This window comes from Chenopodium album, chromosome 3 (assembly GCF_948465745.1).
Source record: "Chenopodium album chromosome 3, dcCheAlbu1.1, whole genome shotgun sequence".
Lineage (NCBI taxonomy): Eukaryota > Viridiplantae > Streptophyta > Magnoliopsida > Caryophyllales > Amaranthaceae > Chenopodium > Chenopodium album.
The window spans coordinates 75,398,144-75,414,310 of NC_137836.1; the positions used below are offsets into that span (position 1 = coordinate 75,398,144).

Genomic DNA, 16,167 nt, shown 5'->3' on the forward strand with positions numbered 1-16,167 from the left:
CAATAAAACAAATTGGTATCTTCTACAAGTAGAGTTTACAAGTCGGTCCAGTTACGCAGATCAGCGCTTAGGACTAGTGGGCGAGATAAGAGAATTCCTACTCCCAAGTAAATTATGTAGTTTGTGAGGCTCGAACTCGTGATCTAACCCACCTAGGTTTGCAATTTGGTATAGTGAATGACTTGAATGTGGTGTAAAGAAGAGGATAATACTACATATTACTCCCCAAGTCCCAAGTCTCAGCTCTTTAGGTAAAAAATTCACAAGTATAACAGTATAAGTACATAACTAATGCTTTATATTTGGGCTAGTTTTGATGTATGGGCTGACGAGAATAAAAAGAAAAGGGTGGCCCAAACAAACAAAAGATATTTACTCAATTCTGATCACATACGATTTTAAACTGTTCAATGGATTGCCAAAGTGGAAGATGAAGGAGAATATTTACATCACCCAACAATACATGTGTTTTAACTAAATAACTGTCATACTATATTACTATATACATCTCGAAGCGAGCAGAGCAGAACAGAAGAAGCTGAAGCAAGCAGAGCGCCGCATGTTCAAGTCATTGTACGTCTAATAGTGGGCTAAGAGCGAAAGCCAAACAGCCTCCATATATACAAAATCAGCCTAAAAGGACTTCAACATCTATCCTTGAGAATTGAGAGTATATATCCTGTTGACACACTCTTCCGCATCCCATAAGAAACACCCAAAAGCAACTGCCTCCAACACCAATCGTTTCAAGCTTGACAAAGATGTTAAGATCATATCATTGTTTTCAGCATTAGTATTCCCAAATAGTGCCCGACAATGCTTGTCAACAAGTTCAGCAGACTCATCTGATTTCAGTTTTGCACAATGCTCCATAGTCAGCGTGTCAAAACCTGTCACATAGCACCTTAAATTCGCCTCTTTCTTCCCGGGTGTTCTTGTGACCTGGCTTAATGTAGTGGAACTTGGGGTGACCATTTGACCAAGCATGACATTCTCAGAACCATAGGACTGAAATTCTGGAGGAGTCCAACTGCCAAAAGGAATGTTTTGGTAGGTTGGTGATATGCTTTGCTCCAAATCAAGCCTCAGAGAAGCAGATTTCAAGAAGTAGCCGTACAAGATAGATGTTGCATAAATTTGGCTAAGATGTTGTCTCCGGATTTTAGTTGGGGACCAGTTGACAGCAACACTGGAGCCTGCCTTCCATCCAAGGGCAGTACTCAAATGTTCCCTAACCATCTCCAAGACCTCTGGGCTATGAATAGACTCTAGCTCCCAGTCCTTGGAAGGTAGAATCTCCAGTCTTCCATTGTAGAGGCATTCAGAGAGGCTAGGAGCAAGAGGCACTCTAATCTGAGAGAATTTGTACAAGATTATCATGTACAAGACATCTTCAACAGCAAGTTGACACTCTGTCTCTTTCAATTTCGCAATCCTCCTAAATTATTCAAAAAATAAAGAATGGTATCAGTCATATAATCAAAATGTATTTGGACTGAAAAGACAACGGAGCATCAGTACAATCTGACATTGCAATTTAAAGCACATTCACAGGTAAACATAGATTCATCAAGCTAGAGATAGCTGGCAACTTATCAAGGCAGGGATTTTGTTGACCATTGAAGCATTGTGTTATAGAGGTCCAAAGTGTGGCTGATTGGAAATTTCCCATGCTAAAGATAATTTGAACAATCTTGATGCTCAACTCCAATCACACCTCCATAACGCCAAGAAGGGATATTTGACAACGGCTGGCAGTTGTCACATATTGCACTCTGTTCAAGGCTTTGAATTATTAATGCAATCCATGGTTCACAAGATTATAGCGCCCTAATAACATTACCTCCATTTCGTAATCACCTTACCTTTGATACCTTTTAACCGACAGTGAATCTACTGTGGGCACAACATCATATTGGCTATTATCCTTATCAGCCACTTCACTCTACTGGATTGCTCAGGTTTAGCGTCCAGCAAAGAACTATTGAAGTTGTTGATTTCATGATATCAAGGATGGGTTAATAAATGTGAAAAATTCCAGTACAAAACTCTGCGAATAAAGTTCATTGTAAGTAACAACATATTAGCATTACAGATTCATACAAAATTATTCCATCATGCAAATATTTGATGGACAACTCTGTTGATATCTTCCAGGTCAGATGAACAAACACACATCATGACAGCAAATCAAGATGGCAAATACGAGAGTTATGCAACATTCAAGCATCAGACCGATCTAATAATATCATCAATATGAATGTAGAAGAATGAATCAAATATGCCTGATTAGTTGATTTCATTCAGGTGACTTAAGTTGATTACGTCAGTGTAGTAAACATCACTTGCAAGCAATCAAAATAATAATTTCATCTCCTATGTCACCTTGCTCGATGCAATAAAAAAGGTTTAACTCACGAGTCTTCATAGATCATTACGAATGCTAATTAGGGAACAGAATGGCATATAATACCAGGTACTTAAGGTGTGGAAAGTGGTTTGTGTCCTGTGCATCCATGAAAATTGAATTCATTCAAGCCGAATGAAACTACACAAATTTTGGGTTTTTAGAATATATACTTCTACCTCAAATCCCTACTACTACTTCTACTAACCCCCCATTGCTTTGGTGGCTTAAGGAAAGTCTATCTTAAGCCTTATCTCATGAATTATACCATATACAAAACATTCGAGGATAAAAGAAGCAAAAGATTAGATAAATTTGTATAGGTTGGTTATAATTTAGATGCAGGGCGTGTTCAGCAACCACTTTTGTAATACTCCCTCCGTCCCTAAATTAAATGTCTCTTTCTCTTTATGATGTGAGTAATAAAAGCTACAAAGCGGCTTTGTATTAAGGGGCGGAGGAAATAGCTTGTAGTGTATTAGTACCTAAACATGTAAGAACTAAGAAGTTTCCCGGCTTGAGCTCGCCTTAATACGCTTCCATGTGAAGAGATGCACCAAAACTGGAAATCAACTCCCTATAAAACTAAGCTTGATTTCTTAATTCGTAAATTCGATACTATTTATCAATAAGTACTAGTAATAAATCATAATTAATGGAGTAATTAGTATTAACTAAACACTTCTTGTTTTGTTCATTGAAGATAACTTCCATGTGAAAAGCCTTGGGAACGTAGAGATTCTACACTAAATATGTCAAGTTGAAATAAAATAATATGAAAACGACAAAACAATTAAATCAAAAATTAGTTTAATTCAACCAAAACTAGTTGAAAAGAGCATATCCTTATCATAGTTATCAATTACAAAAAGCAAGATAACAGACAACTTGTTAACAATTTAGTTTCCATTTCATGTTAATTACAACACGCTATATTTCATATTAATTGCAACAAATAGAAATTCATATATGGAGACGTACTGGACAACTGGTTTACTCAGGTTTGACACTTCCACTATTGATTAATGATAGTATCGATTTTCCACTACGAAAAAGTTAAGATCACACACTATCTCATCATGTACGATTATCAAGTGTCGTAATAATTAATTTGAAACGGAGAGAGTATAGGACAAAAACGTACAATTAAACAATAGGAAAGAGAAAACACGAAAAAAGGATAAGGTCAAGTCAAGCTATATTTTGACCAACAAATTAACAGCATGAAATAAGCTTTAAATTATCAACCAAAATTTGGATAATTACTTATCACTTATCAATTATCATATCATATTTAACAAAAATCCAAGCAAAATTCATTAATTAAATAATACCAAAAATTTTAAAAAAGAGAGGAGAGAGAAAAACCTATGAAGCGAAGCCTCAGAAGAGCCCAAGCTAAGATCAAAACGAGCAAAAGCAGCATCACGATCTTCAACAACACGATTCAATTCAACCGAAACGACGTCGTAAAAAGAATGAGGTTGATTCAGAACAACACTACTCAACGATCTTCCTAACTCCGATTGAGGCTCTAACGGCAAGTTCAGGCAACACTTCACCTGCGTTTTCCGGCGCCGATTAACCGGAAAACACCGATTATTGAAACTGATTATATTCAGAGGTTTACGAGAAGAAGAAGAAGAGAGGAGAGAGAAATTGGGTTTAGTTTGAGAAATTGAAGTTGCCATTAATTATTTTTTGTAATTTTTGTTAAGGATAATAAAAGGAGGAAATTTAGTGGGGGATTTAAAGAGGTTTGGTGGAGGTGGGGGATGAGGGTGAGTGAGTGTCGTAAGGTGATAGGATTTGTGTTGGTTTTAAAGAGGTGAAAGTTATCTTAAATAATTTCAATGATTGAGGATTTTTTTTATATGAGCAACATTATTACATCTATTATTATTAGGAGTGGGATGTATTAAAGAGCTATTTTTAAGATATTCTAGAGATAATTTATTTTATGCTTTTAGTTTTTAATGGATAATTATAAATTGGTATAGACATGATGTGATGTGATTTTATACTATTATGATGAGGTTTGTGTGTCAACAAGGAGGAATATTAGGTAAGGTTGTCAAGTTACTTGCAATATATAATTATTTAAAATTAATCAATAAAATTGACGGGAATATAATATTAATGGAGTAATAAAAATTATAAAGAGAGGACTCCGTAATAAAGGTTTCACCCAAAAAATACGGAGGAGTATGTAATATGGAATGAGTTATGTTCATTTGTTTTTAGGTTATACCATTATATGAGTAATACAAAGTACTCCGTAGCATAATGCTCGCGCACGGTTTATAAATTAAATAACTAATTTCGTAGAAAAAAAATATAATTCAATTATTAATAAAGGGCTATTTTTTAAAGGTCAATACAAAAATAAAGGAGTAATATGAATAGTAATTTAAGTTATTTGTATTTTTTTTATATAAATTATTAAAATAATTTTATTATTGTGCATAAAAAAAAAGTTTTTATCATTTAGGTAAAAGAGTGGCAATTATTTTTTGCTTGAAAAATATAATATACAATGTAGATAAAAAAAAAAGTTAATAATTGATGACATCACAAATAGAAGTGGAGGGAAATTGGGTTGTTAGGTTGGTGATGTTAGCAATGTTTTGTTTTAGTAATAGTTAATAGATATTATTACTCCGTAGTAATTTTCGTTTGTTTTTGTTATGAATAATAATTCCAGCTTTTCTTACAAAATTATATTAAGTTTGAAAGTAAAATTGAGTTAGGTCCCGTTCACTTTACCTTATTTTTGCTGAACTAGCATTATTTTTACTAAACTGAAATTATTTATGCTAAACTTAAATTAATTTTTTTGAACTTAAATTATTTTTTTACTGATTTTTTATTATATTTATTTTTGAAATTTACTGATTTTTGCTGAACTTAAATTATTTTTACTGAACTGAAATTATTTTTGTTGAACTAAACTTATTTATTCAGAACTAAAATTATTTTTACTTAATTGAAATTATTTAAACTAAATACTAATTTTTTAAGGTGAAGTGAAAAGGGCCTAAGAGCTACACGTCATTGTCTATATACTTGTATAAAACAATCAATATATGTCGCAAATTACTTGGAGTTACTTGTATTTCTCAAAATCAAGAGTTAAAAACTAACCAAAATAATGAGCAATTACTATTCAAAAAATATATGGGCCTAGTCCATGTCCTAAGCCCAATGTACTTGAAATGACAAAAAAAATCCCCTCCATGATCCAACCCACTATCCCTAACCATCCATTAATTATCATAAAATACAGATTTACCCCTAAGTTGCCCAGTAAAGTACATTTTTTACCTCCTGAAAACTACTTCCTCCGTTCTTTTTTACTTGACCTGTTTCTTTTATCACGCTTGTCAATGCAAAACTTTAGCGATAAATAACTTTAGTTCTCTATAAGTAAAAATTATAAAAGTTGTATATTATGATAATACTTATTGAAAAAAATTCAAAAGGGTATCACATGAATATATTTTTCCTTATATATCATTCACAAAAGACGGTCAAATGAGGGGTGATGAATAGTGTAAAAGTCAAAGCGGGTCCAATAAAAAAAACGGAGGAAGTATATCTATAAATAACTAACCTATGATTAATGATGGCAACTTTTTCTAAATCTCCCTCGTTCTCTCTACTATATCTCTCTATAAAGCACACACTCAATTTTGAAAGTACGACGGGCTTTTCTGGGTCACATCTCATGAATTTTTGAACAATTAGAAATAGAGTATAAGACACCTTGATACCCGAAGTACCCTAAAGTGAAATACAGATTCAGCTCCTTTGTGACACCTTAAAGTGAAGATTTCCTTACCTTTTTAAATTCCCCCTACTTTCAAAAGACCTAATCAAGAGTGACTATATACACTTGTGAAATGTACCAATTTTATAGGACCATTCTTCTTATTTATATTCAGACTCTTCTCCATACTTATTATTTTTTTTAAAAAAAACAAAAAAAAGAAATTGAAAATTTTATTGAATTTTATTCTAAAAGGTATTGTATTAATTAAATAAGGTAATGTTATATGTAGCCTTAAGGGCCATATATAAGCATTAAATATACTTTTGAAAATTGTATAAAATTAGGAATTCATGACAAAAACACGCGTAAATCAGTGTTATTAATGTTTATATTTTGATGATTTCTTAACCTTCTATAATTTTTAAGTGTAAATATAATGCTTATATGTAGCCCTAAGGGCTGTGTTACTATGTATAACATTTTCCATTAAATAAATACGGTAAATAAGGGTATATTCACATTTACTTAATTTTTGTTCATTTCAGTTCAGTTCAGTTCAGTTCAGCTCTAGTCAGTTCAGTTCAGTTGAGTTTAGCTCCAATCAGTTCAGTTCTGTTTAGTTCAGCTTTTAATTTTCCTCTCTTATAAAATATTCATTTCAGTTCGGTTCAGTTCAGCTCCAATTAGTTCAGTTCAGTTTAATAGTGAACAGGCCCTAAAAGTCGAGAACATCAAAAACACAATGGATATTTCATACAGTACTTGGAATATACTCTATTAGACAAGATGCACAAAAGACGCCTAGGACAGTCATAGGTTATTGTGGGCGCAAGGATAAGTGGATAAGTGATCTACAATTCTGCTTTTCACTATTATCAATTTTATTAACCACTTATCTTACACGTAGTAAGCGGAGCACTTTTCTTTTCTATAAATAGATAACCACGTTAATCTTAATCCCTCATCTACATCTATTTGATCTGTAGCCCCTTTGAATAATACTCCTTTCGTGCTTTTTTTTTTTTAAGCTGAAGTGTGGATTATGCAGAATTTTCAGGAGGTTAATAAAGTAAAATATTAGTAAGGTAGATAAAATTATTATCTATATTATAATTTAAGAGTTTTTTTTTTCAACTTTGACTCACAATACTCCGATCCTTGAATGGAGTAATTCTATGCATTCTTTTTTTTTAATAACTACCTCTTTAACTTCCATTACAATAACTTCCATTTCTCCATTATTTCAAACAAAAAAAAAATAAAAAAAAAATAAAATCTACAACTACAAATAATTTTTTCTTTTAAATATACATAAATGCTCCAAACTCTCTGAGTTCTCATGCATTTTTTTTATATATTATTTTTTTATTAAAAAAAATAATAATAAAAAAACAACTACCCATTCCACAAGAAAATCAATAACTACCATCCCACTATTTTTTTTTATTTTTTTTTTGTATTTTTTACAAGGGAATATTACTAATATTACACGTTTTTTTAAGTACACACTAATAACATTTCACTTTGTGTTATTTATTTTTTACGTAGTATAATAGATGACATGCAGTACCACGAGTATATAGTTCATTTATTAACAATTCACCATAACACTCAAAATCCTCAACCATTTGATTATATGTATTTTTTTAGGAACTACCCTCCAAACAACTTCGAGTTCTCTAATAACCAAAACCAAGAAAAAAATATACAACACGTTTTTTGCGAAACTGGTCTCATCAAAAAACTGTTTGCAAAAGAACAGAGTAACTCCTACATCACTGAACCAAGTTACCCCGGTAACCTCTATAGCTTTGACAAAGTAAACCCCATAATTACTTGCCACATTGCGTGGCCACCGACATATATGAGTAGACCCTGTTCTTTTAAGCTTTTGAGCAGGGCAAAGAACATAAGATTTCAGCATAGCAATTAGCAGGGAAAACCAAGTGTCAACAAATTAATAATATTCAGTAGAGCAGAGCTACGCAAAGTTCAACAGAATACAAGTCCACAACAGATCAAAAGAATAGGGTCTAAGTTACAACATTAAAATCAACTTCCCGTATTCTAAGAATATTTTTTTTCTTATAGTATATATTTAAAATCTTTCTAATATAATATATATCTCGTGCATTTTGCACGGGTACACTCTAGTAATAAAGAAATAAAGAGTAGGACATAAGGACATTTTATTATTAGATAAAAACATTATTAGATAAAGATATATTATTAATTTTTTTTAGGGATTTAAAGAAACAAAATGTAGCTTTAAAAAAAAATGAAAAATACCAAGTGTAGCTTTTTACAAAAAAAAAAAAAAAAAAAAAAAAAAAATAAAAAAAAAAAAATAATGGAGGGAGTATTATATGAATTTTTATTTATTTATATGAATTCTGATTTTTTTTTAAAAAAAAAAAGTCAATTACGGAGTATAATCAGATAAGTAATCCCTTTGTCAATAAATAAATAAATAAATGTAAAATTTAGATAAATTATCCCTAAAATTCAACCTGTGGGCTTGCACCTTGAATAATGCCCCCGGTATTACATCATTGCCTTATCGTTCGCCTGTGCAAAACATGCTGGAAGACTTTAAAACGGATAACTCTTGTTTTTTTTCAGCTCTGTTTATCTTGAGACAGTGACCAATCACATTCTTACAAAATAGAGTAATACTAGGTTAGTTTCCGTGCCTTGCACGGAATTTTCAATAATCATATTTAAACTATCGTTATAATTTATAATTAAACAAAATAAAATCTAAAAATATAGTTGACAAATTTTGATCAAAATAAAGGATTATAGGTATAAAATGATGTAAAAAGTTATTAGACTTATGTTAAGAATGTTTTTTTTTATAGCTATAAAAATATTTTGTGTTACATATGTCATTTTTTTTTTTATTTTAAGTAATTATACTGTATAAATTTAGAGAGCTATATTTGTATGAGATTTGTTTCTTAAAAAATAAAAAAAACTAAGGACACACCAGGAGATGACACGTGTCACTGCTGGTGTGTCTTTTAGTATATAGTTATTGATTATTGATTGATTGATGATAATTTCAAACCCAAATTCAAATCTAAATGTGTTGGGAGTGGATTCTAGGAACAAATTTGGAATTTTGGTTTTAATTTGGAAAAATATTAATCAATTAATCAATTACACATAATAATTAATAAGGAAATGAGCTGGAAAAAGGAAACATACATGATCAAAGATATCAAAGAATATTCAATGGAAACATAGTTCATCAATTAAGGATTTGATTGGTCCAATCAAGAAGTCGACAATCAATTAAAGATCTTATGAAATAAATTAAGACTATAGAATAAATCAATTAAAGCTAAATAAGGAAGGAAACAAATCACTTAATTAACGAAATATTATTCGTGTAGTGGTCCCAATTGAGTATGGAAATTAGAGTTTAATTTTAACTTCACCTTTTTGAGTAAATCGACCGCCATTCTGAGAAAGACAGCTTCTCTTTAAAGTTAGGACCATTTGACGACTCGTAATGAATGCTTAGGCAACAAGCACAATTACATCCTATGACCGAGGGAGCGGATCAAGGAAATATCAATCAACTAAGTCAATGTTTCCTAAAATATAAAAATGCCAATCAATATTGTCAGCATTGCCAAAGCAATAAAGATTCTTCAATAAATACCTTTATTAGATTTTACGAGTTATTAATAGCATGCTCTTTGTTTTTTTTTTTTTTGATGCAAATGAGGGGCAAAAACCCCGGGAAACAAACAAAAATAAAGTTAAACAATAATTAAACGTGGCAAGGCCACCCCAACGATGTATAGCATGCTCTTTGTAATAGAATTCATTTATTCATTCATACATTATCTAGTACAATCTACAACACTTTGTCCATAGTCAGAAATACTTCTTCCTTACTACTATCACTTTGATCTTTGTTCTTTGATTTATTATCATTGATTTTATGTTCTATTATTTTATGTCTCTTAACGCGTCTATTTAGACATTGTATTTATTTTCTTTGACAGATTTGATTACTAAACCCCTTAAAACCTTTAACAAATTCCTAAAAACTCATATTTTTTTTTTCTTAGATTTGTCCAAAACAAAGTATTGGTGTGAAAGTAAATGGTTTGAATAATACTCCAAAGTCTCCAATATATTTTAATGTGTATTTATAACGGATTATAATTGAATCCGGATAAACTTTAAATTTTTTTCTCCTCGCAATTTATGATCCAAACTCATTGAAAATAATCTGTTATTAACTTTATTTAGAAGAAGCATAAGTTAATCATTGGGATAAATCTTATAGTGATTTGATGTGGAGTTTATGGGCATATTTGTATTTTTTTTTTTTAATTATTGAGATATGAATTATATCACACTCTTAAATGGAAAAAAAAGGGTGTTTTGGCCATGAACACTATTTTATTTCATCAAGGTCTGACTCTGGAGTAGCGCAGCTCCCCAAAAATTGACTAGAATGTGCAATAATAGTAAAGACTACCCATTAATCATAGTTTAATACATTAGTAAGAAGTGGATTAATGTGCAAGTGTAGTAAATTATTTCAAGTCAACTCCTTTGTGGAGTATATATATATGTATATGGTATATCCCTTTGTATCAAACATCAAAGCATAAAATAAAAATCAGTACTGAATGCTATGTTTAATAATACTTGTATTAGCAGATGGTTTTTATTTGTATTGTTACTTGTAATTTTTAGTGTACAAGTTGAAGGGCAAGATTGCAGATCAACAGGGCACTTTAGAGCTCAAAGTTCTCCACCAGGGCAATGCACATACAAGTGCTGTGTCGAAAACAATGTTTACTTCACCTTTGAATGCTCCCCTTTAGTAACCCCTCGAACAGAGGGAATCCTCGCCTTGAAAAGCTTTCAGAATAGCCAGTCCAAGTGCAACAACACTAGCAACCACTCGGACAGGTCACTGGTGGTTGCACTGTCAACTGGGTGGTACAAAGGTGGGGCTCGATGTGGGAGCCGGATCGTGATAATGGGCAATAGGCAGATTGTGGTAGCTAAAGTAGTTGGTGAGTGTGATTCTACAAAGGGATGTAATGCAGAAGACGGTTATCATCCTCCTTGTGGGCGTGACATTGTTGCTGCATCTGTGGCCGTTTGGCAGGCTCTGGGAATCCCACAGAGACTATGGGGCGCCCCGATTAATATCAAATGGGTTGAACTTGGGATGATAAATTAGATCTATCATGTTATATGAAAAGCATAATTGTAACAGAGCATATGAGCTAAAATAAAGTAGTAAATATGGCTAGAAAGCTCAATTTCATCACAAAACAAATTATCATGTATTTCCACTACTCCAATTCCATCCAAACTGGCAATAAACAAAAGCACTAGCAAGTTTAAGCAATAAACTCTTCCTGAAGATGCGAACTATGAATGCATATCATACCTCCGTGTAGCTCAGATTTAGTAGTCAAGTCAAGTTCCGAATATTACAGATATAATAGACAAGTAGTAAGTGGTAGCTGTTGCAAGCACCAGCAAAATCATGCTCTCTACACAAACATAACTAACAGGCGGGTATGGTACAAGGTCGCTGTGTCAATGATAACTCAAGGCATTGAATGTTGGTGAAACAATCGTAACATTACCTACATTGCCATGAGCCCATGACCAAGCAAATCAACTAAATGACCAAGCAAATCAACTAGACAAAAAAACATAAGCTCTCAAAACAAGCAGAAAGAAATCAACTACAACTTTCTTGCCAACAGTCAAACCTACTAATAGATACCGGAAACCACAAGGCTGATGACGATGAAGTTTGCTTCCATTTATGGTTTCTTCATCGAACTTCAAATAAGCAATTCCTTGGACGCCTAAATGATTTATGAAGCATTAACATCTTCTTCAAGTATCATCGATGGCTGTTAGGGACCCATCAGCCTTGCAATTCACATCCAAAACTGTCTACAGACCATCTTACTGATACATAGCGCACACATAAAAAAATTCATTGGTTTTGAGGCTGACTAAGTCACAAGTCACAACAGCCCAGATAAAAATTACTCCGTATAAGAATTAAAGTCTAGCAAAGAAGTGGCAATTATACGCTGCATCTCCATCTTGACCCACTCTAGGAAAGAGTGAAAGGCAGATGCTTGACCAGCAATCATCAACTTTGTCTCCCTGGTGTGCCACAATCAGCTTCGAATTTCAGATTTCACAAAGAATAGCCTAATGGCATGCATCCCAAAGGGGAAATGACTTCTACAATATGGAGTATGTCAAATAGACAATCAATACTGGAGCTCAATGGTAGAAGCCATACTTGCAGTATTTTCATTGCAAAATTGCACTTCTGGAACTCCAAATTTTTAGAGTACCACATTGATGTACCTCTGGCCAGGCGAAGGACAACTATTGTATCTCAGCCACCAAGATCATTGTAAGTTGCCCAATAGGACCTTTGGAACATACAGTGTAAGACAAGATATACATATTTCAACCACCATGTTTTCTTTTCTTTTGGTTCTTGTTAATGGAAACAGGACACGCTGCGTACTTTGAATTGGCAAGCTCCTTTGGGACAACAGTTCCAGCTGACTTCAATACATCAACAATTTCTGGGAATAATTTCTTGTTTTCCTCATTTATGAACACAATTGCGCTCCCCTCCTCTCCATGTCGAGAGGCTCTGCCTATCAAGTGGACATACTCCTTGATTGAATTTGGCAAGTCAAACACTATGACCTGCCTCACGCTCACGAGATCCACCCCACGTCCCAATAACCCAGTTGCTACTAGCACAGATATCTCACCCATTAAAAAACTTCTTATTATCTTTCTCCTTTCACCCATGGATTTCTCCCCATGGATGGAGAGAGCTTTGATCTTAGTTGTAACGCTGATTGCCTCAGCTAAGAGATCTGCACCCAGCCTTGAAGCCACAAATACAACCACTGGGGGCCTGAAATGCTGCTTGCTCATCAATATGTCAAACAGCTTTTGCTTTTTGTGTTTTGATTCCACCCATATAGCTATCTGCTTTACAGCAATGTTTGGCTTATTTGGCTTTCCAACAAATACAATCGCCAAGGCCTTTGCCATTGAGCGTGCCGTCTTCTCAACTTCAGCAGACATTGTAGCAGAAAACATCAGAACCTGGGGGCATGACAGAGCCCTAAAGAGCTCCATAACCTGATCACGGAAGCCTCTCTGAAGCATACAGTCTACTTCATCAACAACAAAGATAGATATACTATCCAGCTCCATATCATGCTTAGTTAGCAGATCAACCAGCCTTCCCGGCGTTCCTACAATCAGTTCAACACCTTGTTGAATGCGGTAAACCTGACCGGCCATAGCATCACCACCAATCACAAGTGCAGTCTTAAAAGGCAAACCCTTTCCAAGCAGCTTTGCTTCTTCCTCAACTTGTACACACAGCTCCCTAGTCGGAGTAAGAACCATTGCCAATGGCTTCTTCTCAGTAAACCGATCACAAGAAGAATTCACACAACGAGCAATAATTGGAATCAAATACGAAGCAGTTTTCCCAGAACCTGTCTCAGCAGAAACAAGAAGGCTACTGCCCTGCAATGCAGCAGGTATCGCCTGCATCTGCACCGGTGTCGGGACTTCATACCCAACAGATTCAATGTTCTGAAGTAACTTCACCGGAAGATCACACGACGAAAATGACAAAACAGGTGGAGGGACAGAGCCACACTTAACAGAAACATCAAGTCTTTCTCTCAGCACTGCAGTCTGTTTATCAGACATACCACAAGAGCTCGACCCAATTTCAGAACCAGAACCTTTAACATAGATGCACTCATCAGCAACAGGCAATCGTATCGGATTCGGCACAGGAAGAGTGGAGGGCAACTTTGCCTTGGCAATCCTTTCCAGAAGATTCTTCTTACATTCCAAGCTGCAAACATCATCATCTGTCTCATCACAAATGTACTCCCCATACCTACCACAAATCACACAACGAGGTTCCCCTGGTTCTGCTTCTCTTTGATCCCAACATCTTACTTTCACTTCATCTATAATAGTTTCAATCAGATTTGTGATCAAATTACAACAAAATTAATCTAAATTACTCCACAAATTACTTAAAATTTAATCTTAAATGGATTTTGTGGTCAAATTACAAGAAAATTCATTAAAATTACTACAGGAATCACCAGAATTCATCTAATATACAGTACTCAGTTTTATGAACATTCATCTAAATTACTCAACACATTGCCAGAAATTTATCTAATTTACTCATTTTTGAGGTCAAATTTCCAGAATATTCGTCTAAATTACTCTACAAATTGTAATTATCAATAAACTATTAGTTTAATCAATGGAGATTAATCAAATTACAGGAAAAATTAACAAAACAGGAAAAAAAAATTCTTATAAACATGAATAATGCATAATAAATTATTTACCTGAATCGTCGTCGTCATCATCATTTCTAATATTAGGGTTTGTAAATTCCGATTGATGATTCGTCAAATTCATAGCAGGAAATTCGGATCAAGAATTCTCTCACTTCCAATTCATTCGAATTCGGCAACTCCTGAATTAGAATCGCCGCCCACCACCGTATAAGGAGGAGGAAGGCGGCTTGTTAAACAGGTAAAATCAATGGGTTCAGTATCAATTAGAAAACGACCCGACCCGACCCATAGAGTGAATATTGGGCGTGTTCCAAACTCCGACTTTATCAGTATCCGACTTTGTCATCGTGGCATCACTTCACCAAAAAAATAAAATAAAAAATGTTGTGGAGGTAATTTAAAGTGGGAATTCATTCACCCTTTTCCTTCACTCTCAAAGGGCTCAGCCTGTTAAATCGACCGAATTGACCTGTGAGAGGTTTCGACTTGATAGGGTTTTTCTTCTCGGGCTAGCAGGCTAGACAATTAGGGAGAATGGGGGAAAGTAAGAGAATCTCAACACCCCCCCCCCAAATTATCATTTAATTTGTGGCGATTAAATCTCAAACCTTATAGTTGAAAGGTGCTCTTATTTCCACTAGACCAAATTTAACCTAATAAACTCCAAAAAGACTTGCGTGGACCCGAGGTTTATACACACGCAACTTACATTATTTTGAACATAGTGACCCTTAGTTTTTACATAGTAACCTTATTTTTAACATATTAACCATTATTAAATCTAGTATAACATGTAATATTATTGTGAACTTAAAATAGAACGTTATGACCCTAAATTTAACATAGTGACCTTTATTATTCATATTAACCAGTATATAAAATATTACATTAAAAAATTAACCTCTTATAGCCTATATATTACCAAAATGACTTTTAATTTATTTCAACATAGAGACCTTTTTTCTATATAGTGACCCCTTTTTTTTTTTTACTAATAAAACAACCATAATTTCCCTAATGTTAGTGGTCCACGATAAATTAGTGTGAACCAGGTTCATTTAAGAATTTGTAGATAAACTCCTGTTTTGGTTTCAAATAGAATTCGTTTTTGTATTTATCTTTTTTTTATTTGCTCCATTTTCTATCTAAATGATCCTTTATTTAAAGTTGCTTCATGCTACAACTATGTTCAATTCATATCATCTGATTTGATCTATATTTTTTTAACTAATATGATTTGATCTGGTCTAATCTAACTTTTTGTTTTAATACTAAATCAATTTATTAATAAAAAGTCATACTACATCTATAATGAAATCTAAATTCAATAAATACATATATTAGAACCTAATAAAGGTTTCCTAAATCAAAACAACGGGCGTTGAATAAATCTTGCACTATGCTACATCCCTCGCACACGTTGCTAAAATATATATATAGTGCAATAAATGAAAGTGTTGTGACTAAATAAAAACACTGGAAATAAAACACAATTAAATAATTCATAATGGGGATAATCGAGTAATCGACCAAATCGTTATATAGCATTCAAAAATCAAAACTGAATACAAGTGTAATTTAGTTTTGTAGAGTAACAATACCAC

General features: G+C 33.3%; 3 protein-coding genes across 3 annotated transcripts; 1 reads left to right on the forward strand and 2 right to left on the reverse strand.

Annotated features, from left to right (window-relative positions):
• Window positions 1-349: 349 nt before the first annotated feature.
• On the reverse strand, window positions 350-4,211 carry LOC145624228 (UV-B-induced protein At3g17800, chloroplastic-like). Its single transcript, XM_081677232.1, has 2 exons — window positions 3,776-4,211; window positions 350-1,438 (listed from the first exon to the last, which is right to left on the reverse strand). Exons 1-2 carry the CDS (start codon window positions 4,096-4,098, stop codon window positions 652-654), a joined length of 1,110 nt encoding a protein of 369 aa, XP_081533358.1. The 5' UTR covers window positions 4,099-4,211; the 3' UTR covers window positions 350-651.
• Window positions 4,212-10,822: 6,611 nt separating this feature from the next.
• LOC145625385 (putative ripening-related protein 1) lies at window positions 10,823-11,397 on the forward strand. The gene has a single exon (XM_081678440.1). The coding sequence runs from the start codon at window positions 10,840-10,842 to the stop codon at window positions 11,395-11,397; it is 558 nt and encodes a 185-aa protein (XP_081534566.1). The 5' UTR covers window positions 10,823-10,839.
• A 279-nt stretch (window positions 11,398-11,676) lies between these two features.
• Window positions 11,677-14,889, reverse strand: LOC145617111 (DEAD-box ATP-dependent RNA helicase 41-like). The gene is made up of 2 exons (XM_081671801.1): window positions 14,612-14,889; window positions 11,677-14,215 (listed from the first exon to the last, which is right to left on the reverse strand). The coding sequence occupies exons 1-2, from the start codon at window positions 14,682-14,684 to the stop codon at window positions 12,666-12,668; spliced, it is 1,623 nt and encodes a 540-aa protein (XP_081527927.1). The 5' UTR covers window positions 14,685-14,889; the 3' UTR covers window positions 11,677-12,665.
• Between the last annotated feature and the right edge of the window lie 1,278 nt (window positions 14,890-16,167).